Genomic DNA, 15,537 nt, shown 5'->3' with positions numbered 1-15,537 from the left:
GGTCCAGGTGTCACTTCAGTGTTGCTCCAAATAGGCAGCCGAGAAAATGAACCATGTCCGCAAATATAAATTGGATCCACTTCCTCGTTTGAGATACTTCATTCCCGGGAGGACAGGAGCTGTGATGAATTATTTCATATGAGCGATTACCATCGCAGATATTAGGTGTAAAAAGGAATCTGAGTGTTCCTCGTAAAACATTGCTCAACTGTGTTCGAGACATTGCATTAGAGTTCCACCTGCCCAGAGTTTGAGCAATGAGAGATTAATGGTGTCCAGATAACTTTATCAACAGTTGAATCCTTCATTTCACTTCCTTACCCTCCTCCGCAAAATGGAGATGTGGGGATTGGGATGTTTTGATTGCAAACAAAATTGACTGCGGCCCCAAATTCGCTCCAGTTGGTTCTCTTCCTACGCAGGCCATTGTAGAAGAAGACCATGAGTGAGTTGGATATCTGAGCGATACATAACAGACTGTCATTGAAAGGAAGGCGTGAGTCCTTAGGGTATGGCATAAATTCGGCTTGCCATCGACATCTAATAAAATATTCCTTGATCAATTAATCTGAAGTTTGATAATAAATAACTTCAGCTTTACACGGACATTTATTTTTCATACTGTTGACACTTTTTACACTACTGTGTTGTGCGACTGCGACATGACATTTTCAAAAGTTGAGCGACAACAAAGAGAGCTTGCATGCAACAACAACACAAAAAATCAGGAGGCTCTAGCTCATTATAAACAGTATCCATAACACCTAGACCAGGAGAGTTTTAGCACGGACATTAAGATCCCTTCGGTTCACCAATGCTTTATTGGCACAAAAGACCATCCAAGACGAGTGTTTTGTTGGGAAAACTAGTAGCAAAAACGTCTCGTCATAATACTCTCGTTTGCAAGCCGCAACAATTAAAACGTAGTCAAGCGTTCAAATGTCCCCAGAAGCACTTGCATTGACATGTGTTCTATAGGTAGTGATGAGAGAAAGTGGGTCTACACAGAACACCTGACTAAAGACATGATCCATCACACAGGCCTCCTCTGATTTCCTGCCTGTTGACCAATCAGGCCAGATGGAGCCTCTCCCTCCCAAAACAAACACAGAAACAATAGATTTCAGAAATGCGGAGAAGTCAAGATGAAAGTCTTCTTTTAACGGATTAACATTAAGCATAAATTGCTCAAGGGGATGCGGAGGTGGATGAATGTGGTCTGAAATATTTCAGTCATCAATGCTTACGTCTACATGATGCCACAGATGAATTGGTTTGCTCTCCTGAGGTGAGTGTGCAGTGGCTGGTTCTATGTGTGTTGGAGCCATGGAGGACTCACATCTCAGCACTGATGTTGGGTGATTAGGCCTGGCTCGCAGTATGCGTTCCAATTCATCCCGAAGGTGTTAGATGGTTGAGGTCAGGCTCTGTGCAGGCCAGTCAAGTTCTTCCACACCGATCTCAATAAACTATTTCTGTATAGATCTCGCTTTGTGCACAGGGGCATTGTCATGCTAAAACAGGAAAGGGCCTTCCCCAAACTGTTGCCACAAAGTTGGAAGTACAGAATCATCTAGAATGTCATTGTATGCTGTAGCGTTAATATTTCCCTTCAATGGAACTAAGGGGACTAGCCCACACCATGAAAAACAGCCCCAGACCATTATTCCTCCTCCATCAAACTTGACAGTTGGCACTATGCATTTGAGCAGGTAGCGTTCTCCTGGCATCTACCAAACACAGATTTATCGGTCTGTCCGAGACCGCATTTACACTGTTCCAGAGTCAAATGGCGCCGAGCTTTACAACACTCCAGCAGACACTTCGCATTGCGATCATAGGCTTGTGTGCTGCTGCCCGGCCATGGAAACCCATTTCAGGAAGCTCCCAACGAACAGTTCTTGTGCTGGCATTGCTTCCAAAGGCAGTTTGGAAATTGGTAGTGAGTGTAGCAACGATTTTTACTCCAGAATTCGGCGGTCCCGTTCTGTGTGCTTGTATGGCCTACCACCTTGCGGTTGAGCCGTTGTTGCTCCTAAACGTTTCCACTTCATAATAACAGCACTTACAGTTGACCGGGGCAGCTCTACCAGGGCAGAAATGTAAAAAACGGACTTGTTGGAGAGGTGGCATCTTATGACAGTGCCACGTTGAAAGTCACTGAGCTCTTCAGTAAGGCCATTCTACTACCAATGTTTGTTTATGGAGATTGCATGGCTGTGTGTTCAATTTTATACACCTGTCAGCAACGGATGTGGCTGAAATAGCGAAATCCACTCATTTGAAGGGGTGTCCACATACTTTTGTATATATAGTGTATGTATGCGGCTGCAGACAGTCTCCTCAGCAAGATGATGAATAACCTACAGGAGGCGTGATTTCTCTCCTTAGGACGATCAATCTTGTCACTTCGTCAAGGCTGTGGATTAGGGCTGATAGCCAGTGTCCTCTGGTCTGTCTCTGGGTGTTTGTACTGTAGGCCTGTAGTGGATAAACAGAGCAGGGCAGGCACAGAGCAGACCAAGCCAGGCACCTGCAGACACTAGGACTACTACAGGATGTGACTGGCTGTCAACTTACCAACGCTGCAATACAAAGCTTTCTTTGCAGAAACATTCAACGTGATCCATTTCACTATTCTGAAAAATCCAATTAACTTTGGAGTTTAAATATTTTGACTGAACTCCCACAGAAAATGATTTCTTGTGCTCAGAGCAACACGTTTCTCTTTTTGTAAATGCTTTCCAATTCCAGAGAAGGCCAACTGACAAATACTTACACGTAGTCAAATGAATTATGGCTGCCTAAAAAGCATTAGCTGGGACTGCAATAAATATGAATAAATCCTTGTCACTCACCAGGCTGCATTGTCCTCACAACACAGAGTCAATTAACATTGAGACTGTCGACCAAAGGCAGAGTGTCCTGGGCTGCTTTCATCTCTCAACATAAGCATTCTATACCAACACTACGGTGAGTGTATTGCCTAGTCTCCCAGCCAGACACACAGCAGGCCACATAATTCAATGCTCCACAGGATTGGTGGTAAACCATCTGTAATGGGATGTTGTTGTGCTTTCCCCAAAATTAGCTATTTCCCCAAAAATGTATGTCGTTGCCCCAGTTAGACGGTTTAAGGGAAAGAAGTCATTACCAGTTATCGATTTTGTCAAGTATTACCCTAAAATACAGTACCTCTATCTAGCCAGGATTGTGAAAAATTCAGACTTCTGGTATTTGTAATTGTTGTATTTCCTAATTGTAGTTATGTTTGTATTCTTCTAAATCTTTGACTAGGGCTACATGTGAAGTCCTCCAATCAGCTATAACGTATTCTCCCACAGAACCTGAACTTTTTCCTGATAGGCCTAATTGGACTTGGACTGTGTGTATGTGCGTGCTTGTGTGTATGATGGGCAACATGTGATGGCTGGGACACATGAGCTCTTGGCACGGGATGAACTGCAAGGATTTAAAACTCTCTGAATTAGGGCCTGATGTGTTTGTGCTCCAAGCCATTTATGTTGATTTGTTTATTCTAAAGATGTTGGGGCCTGTTAACCATTTACAAACCCAAAAGCCTCGTAAAATTCGTGAGGGCATTTGCCTACTAGTCTTGACATGCACTGTACAGTCACCCAAAAAAACGTGCAACTCTCGACTCTCCATGCCGCCGTCACAACGCAATGTGTGCATAAAAACAATGAAAAACCAAGGTGGTGGAAGACATAAATGCTGTTTAGAAAGGACCAGGGTCATCACAACAAATGGACCATGTCTATGTATCACTGGTTGGTTGGTGGTGAAAGGACAGAGGATGATGAATCTCATATCTAGGCCAGGTTTCAGGCCACGACTTTCTCCTCCTACAGTAATTAGCTGCTTGCACACGAGACTGCCGTGTAAACATGTGCATGCTCCCATGCGTGGCACCCTTCTCCCCTGTCACACGGCATCAACATTAGGAGCATGCCATCAGGGTACGCCTGCGATTCCACCACTCGGCATCATCTTTAAAAACGCTACATCTGGCAAGATCGACCCGTTCAGGACATCATCGCCACATATGCCGTCATAACTCAGTGCAATCGTCTCAAGTGATAGAGAAAGCGCAAGTAAAGAACAAATCAGAGAAATAAAGCAATTAACCAAGAGTTTTTTTGTCAAGCAACTAAAATAAGCCTTCAAATGGGCTTAATAAACATATGGCTGCTGTCAAACAGCCACTGGTTTTGCCTTATGGATTGATCTGGACACCATCAAATGTTTGCGAGCCCTTCACTTGGTCAATATGTCTTCTGAATAGTAAAAAAGTGTAACGAAAAGCCTGACAGAGTTCACATGGCAACAAGCAAATTGAAAGGGTGGAAATTTGATTTCAAATATGGCAGTCGACTGTGGTATTTTGGACGCAGTAATTGCAGAATAATTGCAATAATTTGGATGCAATAATCAGAGCGTACTGCAGTTATACTGCACTCTGACAGCAATCTTTTTTCGTAAGCATAAATTCTAAGGAGGGTAAAACAAATGTGTCTGAACTGAGGGGAACTTTGCGCTTCTGGGGCACTCCAGTTCTGGAGCTGTGCGACCTTGCTCTGAGGTCAGGCGGGCCCCTGTCACTGACAGTACTCGGTGCCAAATCATTCCAAGCTCTGATTGGAAGAAAAAAAAGGTCTCTCTTTCCAGGTAGTCTCCAGGGTTGCGTTCATTAGGGCACACGTTTTAAAACGTTTTGGAAACAAAAACAAAGACAATAATTTCTCATTGGACTTCAGATAGTACATCCCCGTTTCGTGGAAGAGGCAACACCTCCAACACAGAAACTATGTGGTAACACAGCAGTTGCGAATAAAAGTCGACCACATGAAAGTACAGCGAGACAAAGTAATAATCTGCATCCAACACTTGTCAGGCAGGAAATAATGAAGGCAATAACAAACTACACTGCAAATCTTTATTGCAGACTCTATAAGCTCAAATAAGCCTATCCTCCAAGTGTGCGGCCAAATCAATAATATTGCTAAATCTGCCACGGTGCACATATACACAATAATGGCAGGTGTTGTTTTAGCAGATATCTACTACTGAGGGAAAAGTGCACAAAATGTATTCTATGAATATGTCCCTGTTATGCTGGTTCACTTTCAGTCAGTCAACTTCGGTACAACATACGCCTTCGGTTGAAGGATCTACAATCACGCCGGACAAGAACAAAGAAATACGCACCACGCTGGAAGCCCCGCCTTCCACAAGTGATACGCGTGAGGCTCGGATTCATTCCTTCAATTATTCTGCTCTTCACCTCTGTGTGAACAGGAACGATTCATGCTACTAAATAAAATGTCTAAAGCGAACAAAACAACGAAAGCTAACAAGCCGGGTTTGGGTTTGAGACATGCCCCAATGAATTAAAAGATACGTTTGTTGTCTTGTATGTCTCGGCACATGCTCAGGCAGCCCTCGCTCGAATTGGTTTGTGTGCGAGACTAGGGGACGGCGGGAAAGGTTCTCTTTTTCTGTTGGTCTGATGAAACAAAGATTGAACTCTTTTAGCCTGAATGCCAAGTGTCACGTCTGGAGGAAACCTGGCACCATCCCTACGGTGAAGCATGGTGGCGGCAGCATCATGGTGTGGGGGTTGTTTTTCAGTGGCAATGCGTGCACATGCGAACAGAAAGGAAAGTATGTAGCAAAGTATTTCTAAACAAAAAATCGGATATTTAAAAAGTTGAGTTCATTTTCATTCTATTATCCATTGTCTATAGGCTATCATTGATTTTGACCCAATAGGCCTGACATATTAACTCTTTCAAGGAGAATTCTGTTTTGATAGGGTTATTTTGCTTAACCTTTTCAGCCTACAAATAAATTTTAAAAAACTCTGCATCCCTGCCCAGCATGGCAAGAGTGGCCCGAAGGGTGGTTTAGCATCCATAGTGGCTTTGAAAGTGTGGAGAGGTTACTTTCCACTGCTGGCCTGCTCTCCAGGCACCATCACATGAGCCTGAAGGCACAGACTATGGCCAAACTCATGTTCCTTAAAGTGAATTCAAAGGCCTAATTTGTGTTTAGTTTTTATTGAAGTCTAAGGTTGTCACAGCCTACAGTGCCTTTGTAAAGTATTCAGACCCCTTGACCTTTTCCACTTTGTTACGTTACAGCCTTATTCTAAAATGGATAAAAATAAATCCTCAGCAATCTACACACAATACCCATAAAGACAAAGTGAAATGTTTTAGACATTTTTGCAAATGTATTAAACATAAAGCAGAAATACCTTATTTACATAAGCATTCAGAACCTTTGCTATGAGACTCGAAATTGAGCTCAGGTGCATCCTTTTTCCATTGATCATCCTTGGGAGTCCACCTGTGGTAAATGCAATTCATTGGACATGATTTGGAAAGTCACACACCTGTCTATATAAGGTCCCACAGTTGGACAGTGCATGTCAGAGCAAAAACCAAGCTATGAGGTTGAAGGAATTGTCTGTAGACCTCCGAGACAGGATTGTGTCGAGGCACAGATCTGGGGAAAGGTACCAAAATATATTTCTGCAGCATTGAAGTTCTCCAAGAACACAGTGACCTCCATCATTCTTAAATGGAAGAAGTTTGGAACCACCAAGACACTTCCTAGAGCTGGCCGCACAGCCAAACTGAGCAATCGGGGGAGAAGGGCCTTGGTGAGGGAGGTGAGCAAGAACACTCTAAATAACTCAGGAGCCAGACATGTAGCCTAAGAAGGAATGAAAATGAATTATTTATGCTATATTATTATTAGCCTAGTATTTCAAGGCTATTATTTCAAGATTCTCTGGTCTGATGAACTCTTTGGCCTGAACGCCAAGTGTCACATCTGGAGGAAACCTGGCACCATCCCTACGGTGAAGCATTGTGGTGGCAGAATCATGCGGTGGGGATGTTTTTCAGCAGCAGGGACTGGGCGACTAGTCAGGACCGAGGCAAAAATTAACGGAGCAAAGTACAGAGAGATCCTTGATGAAAACCTGCTCCAGAGCACTCAGGATCTCAGACTGGGAAGAAGGTTCATCTTCCAACAGGACAACGACCCTAAGCACATAGCCAAGACAACGCAGGAGTGGCTTCGTGACAAGTCTCTGAATGTCCTTGAGTGGCCCAGCCAGAGCCTGGACTTGAACCCGATTGAACATCTCTGGAGAGACCTGAAAATAGCTGTGCAGCACGCTCCCCATCCAACCTGACAGAGCTTGAGAGGATCTGCAGAGAAGAATGGGAGAAAGTCCCCAAATACAGGTGGGCCAAGCTTGTAGCGTCATACCCAAGAAGACTTGAGGCTGTAATCGCTGCCAAAGGGTGCTTCAACAAAGTACTGAGTAAGGGGTCTGAATACTTAGGTAAACTTAATATTTCAGTTTTTTATATATAAATAGCAAACATTTCTAAAATCCTGTTTTTGCTTTGTCATTATGGGGTATTATAAGGAGATTGATGTAAGGCTGTAATCTAACGAAATGTGGAAAAAGTCAAGGGGTCTGAATTTCCGAAGGCACTGTATGTGCAATTTATAGACTATAATAATTGAATACAACAAAATGTTGTTTAAATGCTGAGCGCTTAATGTTCATGCCAGCCTACTGTGTCGCACTTGCAAATTATTCACAACGTATTTATTTGTAGGCTATAGCCTTGAGATAATAGGCTAATAATAAATAAATAAATAAATACATAATAATAGCCTAAATAATTCATTTTCATTCCTTCTTTGGCTACATGTCTGGCTCCTGACCTATTTGTATGCTGTTTAATTAGGTAGCCTATTAGATTAAGTAGCCTATTTGAAATGATGAGCACTTCTTACTGTCACCTTTTCATGTTGTTTATTAAAATACTTTTCATTTAAAATCATATGGTTTGGTTTCAATACATTAAAACCAAATGGTAGGTCCAGATAGTCACAAAAATACATGGGTGTTGGTTAAATTGTGATTTTAACAAATGGAGCGAATATGGATCAGCATTTTTTTTTCTTCTTGTGAGCGAGAAGAGGTTTTTAGTGGAATGGTTGTTAAGGACATGAAGCGCTGGAGTGGTGAGCGATGAGCGGGATTGTGGACCGCTCAACTCAACTCCACTCACATGCTCTCGTCTGGCTTGGTGTGGATTTACAAATCAGAGAATTATAAAAAGCAGGAGAATATTTGATTAATTTGGGTTCTGATAGTAATTCCCCTGTTTCAGATTCAATAGTTGCTGTATCAGCTAATTGGTCATTACTCCTTAGCTTGTTGGGCAGTAAACAACTGGGACGATTACCATAGTTGAGTCCAACTCAATGGATGGCAAATTCGGCTCTCTGTCTTTTCAATAAATTAAGTGCGGTCTTGACTTTGGAAAGAATAATAGCTACCTGGTCTGAATTTTTGTTGTTGTTAACACTAACGCTGTTAATATTTCCAATTCTGATATCTTCCATAATTGTGATTTATTCAACCCAGATATAAAAAATAATGCAACTGCATTTGTAAAACATTTGGTGGCATCCAATAGAATCCACGAGTCATTGATTGAAATGAAATGGATCATTATACATTAATTTAGTTCAATTTAAAATTGATGACAGAATGTAGGACTTTGTAGTAATGAAACGTTGAAACGCCATCTTTGTGGCTCTTTTAGGAGATTCGGACATTTGTAATTGGCAGTAGTAGGCGTGATGATTGGACAAGCTCACGTCTAATTTCTATTTTGCTGACTTTAGAAAATAGAAGTGTAGATAGATTTTATATTATTTGAGAAAATGTTTTATGCCTGTTTAAGTAGAAAGTGGATTTGTTTGCTTCTGGATTATGTGCTTGGTTGCATGTGGATTGTAGTTGGTCTTATTATATTTGTACCCCATGTCCAAAATGGCATTCATGTCTGTTCCAATAACCAGATGGAATTCAGTTAATTCCAACAATATGCTGTTCAGAGAATCAAAAAACTTTGGATCATATGAATTTGGACTGTGCACATTAATAAAAGCAATTCTCTTTACATTATGGATACATTTTAGAAAAGTGATTCTGCGTTCTTGGTCTACGCCCTTTACCCAAGATGGTGATTTTGAGTTTCATTATGATTACAGCTTTTGTTTGAGGCTGATGAAAAAGCAGCCAGATTGTAGAAATGGTTCTGCACTCTATGTGCGTCCTTATGACGCAGGTGTGTTTCTTGTTATATCAATATGGTTTCTTGCTAGGATATCAAGACAGCTGGAACAGTAGATAGGACAATTTAGGCCTTCCAAATTCCAAAAGAGAATAGCTAGCATTGGAAAATTAATTATATGACAAAATTGTGATCATTAGTGTTATAAGTGTACAAAAAGCAGGACCCACAGGGAAACTCACCCATTGGTTCTTCCCCACCCAGAAAACCTCCCTGTAAACCATTCCCCCGCCCCCTCCACTCCCCCACTATCATTACCGGGCTGCAGCATAACAGAGAGTGTCAGCCTTATACATGGAGTCTCTTAGGAGCATATTTTTTTGTCTTTAGGTATAACATTTTTTTACAAATTAAAACAAAATAGGTAACAATTTTCAGACCTTTACAGTATCGTTAGCAAACCTCATAAGTTACGGTGGGTAATGAAGAAAAGTAAATAACAGATATGCAAGCCTAAACCGTCAAATAGGATACGGTGGCTGTAGGAGCAATAGTTCTTAATCCATTGTCATCTATTATTAGCAATATGGTTTATATGACTAACATATATTTGCCCTTGACATTTTTATTAAGCATTTAAGTGCTACATACTATGTAAAAAGAGGATATGTGAGCAAGAAATGCAGTCTAAACAATAATTCATCATGGCCTGTAGGCCAAGTCCTCCCTGGGAGATAAATTCAATAGCCTGCCCGAAATGAATGGGGACATCAATAATACATTTATAAAAAATTATAAAAACAATTGTGTACTAGCCCATAAGGGACTCTCATTAGCAGTAGCAAAAGAACTTGGAGGGGAATAACTTCCACCTTACACTCAGTGGTCAGTTTATTAGGTACACCATCCCGTTCACAAAAATGGCTCGCTCCTAAAGACAGTGAGTCACATGGCTGTGGCTTGCTATATAAAGCAGGCAGACAGCTATTCAGTCACTGTTCGATTGAACGTTCGAATGGGCAAAGCGTTTGACCTAAGCAACTTCGAGCGTGGTATGATCGTCAGTGCGTGGCATGCCTGTTCCAGTATGTGGGCTTTTCTGGGCTTTTCACGCACAACAGTCAGCAGCAATCCTGTGGGCGGAAACAGTTTGTTGATGAGAGAAGGTCGAGAAAAAAATTGCAAGAATCGTGCAAGCTAACAGGCGGGCCACAAACAGGCAAATAACGGCACAGTACAACAGTAGTGTGCAGAACGGCCACTTGGAACGCATAATTCATGGGTCCTTGTCACAGATGGGCTATTTCAGCCACACCGGGTTCCACTCCTATCAGCTAAAAACAAGAATCAGCTACAGTGTGCACGCGATCACCAACACCGGACAATTGAGGAGTCTGACGAATTGATCTGTCGAATCCTGGTTCCTATTGCATCATGCTGATGGCAGAGTCCTGCCTGGTGTCAACGGTACAGGCTGGTGGCAGTGGTGTAATGGTGTGGTAAATGTTTTTCCGGACCAGGTTAGGTCCCTTGATAGCAATTGAGCAACGATTGAATGCTACACCTTGAAGAATCCATACCCCGAATAATTCAGGCTGTGCTGGAGACAAAGGGGGGTCCGACCCAGTACTAGGTGTACCTAATAAACTTGGGCAAAACATATTTTGCCCATGTAGGGATTCAATGCCACAAAAGCCCCAGAAGGAAGCAGCCCCAGTCCGTGTGGAACATCAATAGATTGTCCATTGTTTATTAATTGGCATTGTCACTGTGTTAATATTCTCCTGTTGAGCCAGTCATGATCGGGTTCCATCATACTCGTCCCCTTGTGTGTTGGGTTTGATGTGATTCTTGAAGTCTTGAGCTTCCTTGGCAGTGGAGAATGTGTGTGTTGTGTTCTGGAAGGTCAAGATGAGTTTTGCTGGGTGGATGAAGCAGCATCTCAAATTTAGCTTGTGTAGCAGGGATCTTACCTCGTTGTAGGTCGCCCCCTCTGTTTTAGTGTCGGCACTCAGGATGCTGATCCTATTCTATGCATAGATCAGAGCCCCCGATTCGACCGCAAGGCGAACAATTCACTGTTTGACTTCAACTGTGGAATTGTATAATCATACAACAAGAGACATTCTGGAGAGGACCCGTGCGGTGCGCAATGTTAATTAGCAGCATGGGACCCAGCTTCTCCTGCCCGAACAGTTCATAGAAAAGATTGCTCATGAAAGAAGTGGGGTTGCCCGCTTCCATGACAGTTTCAAGTCCTATAACCCACACATTGAATTTACGGGATCATTTAAGTGATTCTGTTTTCTCTTTTAGGAGAATGATTACCCCTTCTAGCTTAGCTAGAAGTCATGGAGTCACACTTGTCGCATTTTACATTTTCAGAATTATTATTGTTGAACATAAGACTAAAAACACCATGAAATCAGCTCCATGAGCTCCACATTTAATTTCGGGAAATCTGTTCCCAAGTATTCCCACGCATAATACGTGATCGTATACAAATGTAAGCAAGGTTTGAAACAATGTTTTAATCAAATATTATATCCGTTTGGGCTTCTTGCGGTCCATTTGCAGTCTACTAATTATGTTCCGGCCTCCCGACCATTCCCTCATGAATAAATCAGCCCGTGGCTGAATCAAGTTGATGATCCCTGCTTTAGGTGGCTTGGTGTTTCCGATGCGGGATGCGGAGATGGATTGGGTCGTTGGTCGGGTCGATTCTCTCACCGGCTCCTGTGCCCTCTGTCGCCAGTTACGGGAGGCTACTCAGAGAGAGAGTGACCAGGTTCTGTGGGTATCCCCCCGCCTCCTGTCTGCCTTGGTTAAGCACGGCTTGCCTCTCTTCCCAGAAGGGTCCGGGTCCCACTTCGGTGATCCGGTCCTATGTAGACTATCGAGACCAGGCTAACTAACAAACACTGCATAGTGTGCTAGCCAGGTTATCCAAATTGCTGAGGCGAGCTAGCTACTACAAGATATTCTGACTTCCTAAAGTTGGACTTGCTTGGGTAGCTGTCTTGTTTAGTATATGTAGCTAGCTTTAATTTTCTTGTTTATTCAAAAAACATCCCGTGCTGTGGTCAAAGAGGCTAGACTAGAAGCTTCATCATGGCTAACGTCAGCTAGCATGCATAACTTCAGGTGAATGAAGCTTACTAGATTTCACCCAGCATTATGCCAATCACATTCCTATTTCCAATTTCTGGAGTTGGAGGGAGTGGGGCTTCTGGGTACTTCTGATGAGGAAACAGCCTCCGAGCACTTGGCTTGGATAACCCCCGGAGCAAGGGGCCTTAGAAGGGGTCTGCGCGACCGATGAGTCCCTCCACAAAAACATTACTGTGACGACAGTGCCACCACGTTTGGTTACGGCCAAACGGAGTGCTACGTCATCCATTGCTGGAGCAACTTGAGTCCATAAGGGGCTGGGCTTCATCCAGGGCACACAGTCTCATGGAAGCACAACTTAGTTTGGAAGCGTGTTCAAGGAGTGAGAGTAATAAGTTGGGTGATTCGCTCTCTGTCCACAAGAGGGCACTACTCCTGCATAGGTGGCTCATTATTAGGATTCATTGCTGATTCCTGCCTGTAGCTCACTAGTCCCTATGAGGTGCTTAGTTCAGCTCCTTTTCTGGTTTAAAGAAAACCTAGACACTGAAAATGGGACATCAGCCTGGATCAGATCTATTGGGGCAGTAAGCAAATTGAATTGGGTCTAGGGTGTCAGATAAGGATCATATCACCTCTACCTTGTCTCTCAAAGCACTTCATGACAGAAGTGAGTGCTACGGGGCAATAATAATTTAGTTCAGTTACCTTTCCTTTCTTGGGTACAGGAACAAGTGTGTGTGTAACACTGTGTGGATGTGTGTAACACTGCTTGTTCCCTTGACTCTGCTGCCATCACCTTTGAAAAGATGCAAGGTGAGAGGGACAAGCTGAATGGGAGGACTAAAAACTCAGACTATCTATGGTCTTGTAATGAAACTACAGAAAATGTCGGTGATATGGGCACAAGGGCACATGAAAGTACAGATCCTTTAGGTTGATGGTGGTAAATCCAATCACTGAAGTGCACAGACTGTGACAGCCGCTGATTTGAGAGCATTTTGAAAGTGCGAACTCTGAGATGCTTGCTGAGGACAAGTCTAGAACGGGGCATAAAGTCCCGACCCCTTTGCTTTTTTCTATCCCCGGAGAGGGTGTCCAGGTTCCAGCTCTGCATAGCCCAAATTTGGTTGAGGTGCACAGTATGTTTTCGCCAGTCCATGCACCTACTGGGGATGATGGCTTCTATGAAAGTGGACATTCCCCTGGGATTACTATTGATGTGGTTGTTCCAGTGCTGAACGTTAACCATGCGCTTGGATGCATCTCGCCACCTAGACCGGTTGATTCAGTTGCCCACAACATGCCTTCAGCACTGGCCCAGTGGAGGGATCCCCGGCTACTGTCACAAGCGGTTCTCAGGGGCCAGGCGTTGTTCCGCAATATGATCACGACCGACACGTCGCACCAAGGGTGGGGCGAGTTGTGCAAGGGTTACTCACTTCAGTGTCACAGAGTGCCCGGCATATCAATTACCTGGAACTTCTGATGATGTACATGGCGCTCAGGCACCTCCCACGTTTTTCGGGCCGGCATGTGCTGGTCAGATCCATCAACATGACGACAGTTGCATACTCAACAGGCAGGGGGGGATACAGTCCCTCCCCCTCCTTGCTGCGGAGCAGTGCGCATTTGCTGTCACTTTTGGTGATGCATGTTCCCGGTTGCCTCAACTCAGGTGCAGATCTGCTATCTCATAGGGAGGGCTGATAATTCATTCTTGTGGCTGGGAGGGTTTATCATTGATTCTTGTAGCTTCCCGTTGGACCAGGCAGCCTTGGTTCACGGAAACCATTCACCTTTAAAGCGGACCTGTCGTCCCAGGGCGCACAGGCAGGTTTGGCATGTGAGGCCAGAGATTTGGTTCCTATGGGCCTGTCCATGTGAGGGCCAATTTAATGGCTAGAGGTTTACCTCCGAATGTCATTGCTACCGTTCAGTACGCAAGGACGCCCTCCACGAGAGCTGTATGCACATACAGTTGAAGTCGGAAGTTTACATGCACTTAGGTTGGGTTCATTAAAACTTGTTTTTCAAACACTCCACAAATGTCTTGTTTACAAACTATAGTTTTGACAAGTCAGTAAGGACTTTGCGCATGACAAGTAATTTTGTTGTGTATGTCGCGTATGTTGTGTATGCCGCCCATTCATTGTCAGTTAGAGACAGTGTGACCCAAAAGCATAATCAGTGCTCTAACTCCCCCTTGCGCTGGTCTGGAGCAATGAAGTGGTGACGCAGGGTACCGTACTAAACCACAAATTACCTCTAAGTCCCGCAGCATAATCACTAAACTTTTAGTGGAGCAAACACTGTAAAACACCCATTTGGCCCAACGCCGCCAGTTCCTGGGCTCTGTGAAGAGTGCTATTAAATTGAAGGAATGAAACCAAGCCTCACACTTATCGCCTGTGGAAGGTGGGGCTTCCAGTGTGAGACAGATTACATTGGCCTTGTCAGGCATGATTACAACCGAAGACGTGAAAGTGCAACTCCCCATAGTATGTTGTACCTCGTTTCCCTCCTTCAGGGAACAATAGTTATAGTCAGAACGTTACATTCATCTCCATGGGGTACACATAACATGTTACACATTAATCGCAATAATCTCCATCAGCGTTTCCTGCTAGGCCACATCAAAAGGCTTCTCTAATAAAAAACAATTAAGATAGCAATGCTTTAGTTGCAATGAGAATTTTATCCATGCCTGTTCGTGGCTCTCATTGTTCTACCTAATCAGTTCCACCCCTGGAAGGAAGCGTTTGGCGCTAATGGCTTTGTGTGATAACGGCTTCCTATAAAGAGCAATGGGACTTTCTGTTAAGGAGTTGTAATGAGCCTTCCTTCCTTTCTGCATGGAAATACAGTGACTGCTCACTGTTGGGAATGTGTGAAGGATGAGTGATAGCTGTAGTGAATGTTATAAGTGTAAGTGTGGGTCTAAGTGCAGTGTAGGTGGAGAGCTGTAGTGAGCATTATAGGTGTAGTGAGAGCTGTAGTATGATGTACTAGGTATAGATGCAGGGCTCTCTCACCTGTGGATGATGGTGGTGTCTCTGGGCTCCCTGCCAGGGATCCTGTCTACATTGGGCTCCAGTGGGGAATGCATCAGGTTCAGGCAGGAGGCTAGGGACTGGCTGGAGTCCTCTCGGAATACTACACACACACACACACACACACACACACACACACACACACACACACACAAAACCATTGAGTCAATGCCGTGTGGCACAACAGGCTTGCGTTTACAGAGTTGACAACATGCTTAGAGTAGTCCACCCTGGAC

At 43.7% G+C, this 15,537-nt stretch overlaps 1 protein-coding gene across 1 annotated transcript in view; it reads right to left on the bottom strand.

Moving 5' to 3' along the window:
- The window catches only part of ccser1 (coiled-coil serine-rich protein 1), a 106,470-nt gene that overhangs the window by 75,437 nt on the left and 15,496 nt on the right, over positions 1-15,537 (bottom strand). The window contains exon 5 of the mRNA XM_039013150.1: positions 15,284-15,404. Within this exon, the coding sequence (XP_038869078.1) occupies positions 15,284-15,404 (121 nt within the window). The remainder of the gene's footprint in view (positions 1-15,283; positions 15,405-15,537) is intronic.

This window comes from Salvelinus namaycush, chromosome 18 (assembly GCF_016432855.1).
Source record: "Salvelinus namaycush isolate Seneca chromosome 18, SaNama_1.0, whole genome shotgun sequence".
Classification (NCBI taxonomy): Eukaryota; Metazoa; Chordata; class Actinopteri; order Salmoniformes; family Salmonidae; genus Salvelinus; species Salvelinus namaycush.
The sequence above is the reverse complement of the archived record's forward strand: the minus strand, read 5'-3'. Positions and strand labels throughout refer to the sequence as shown.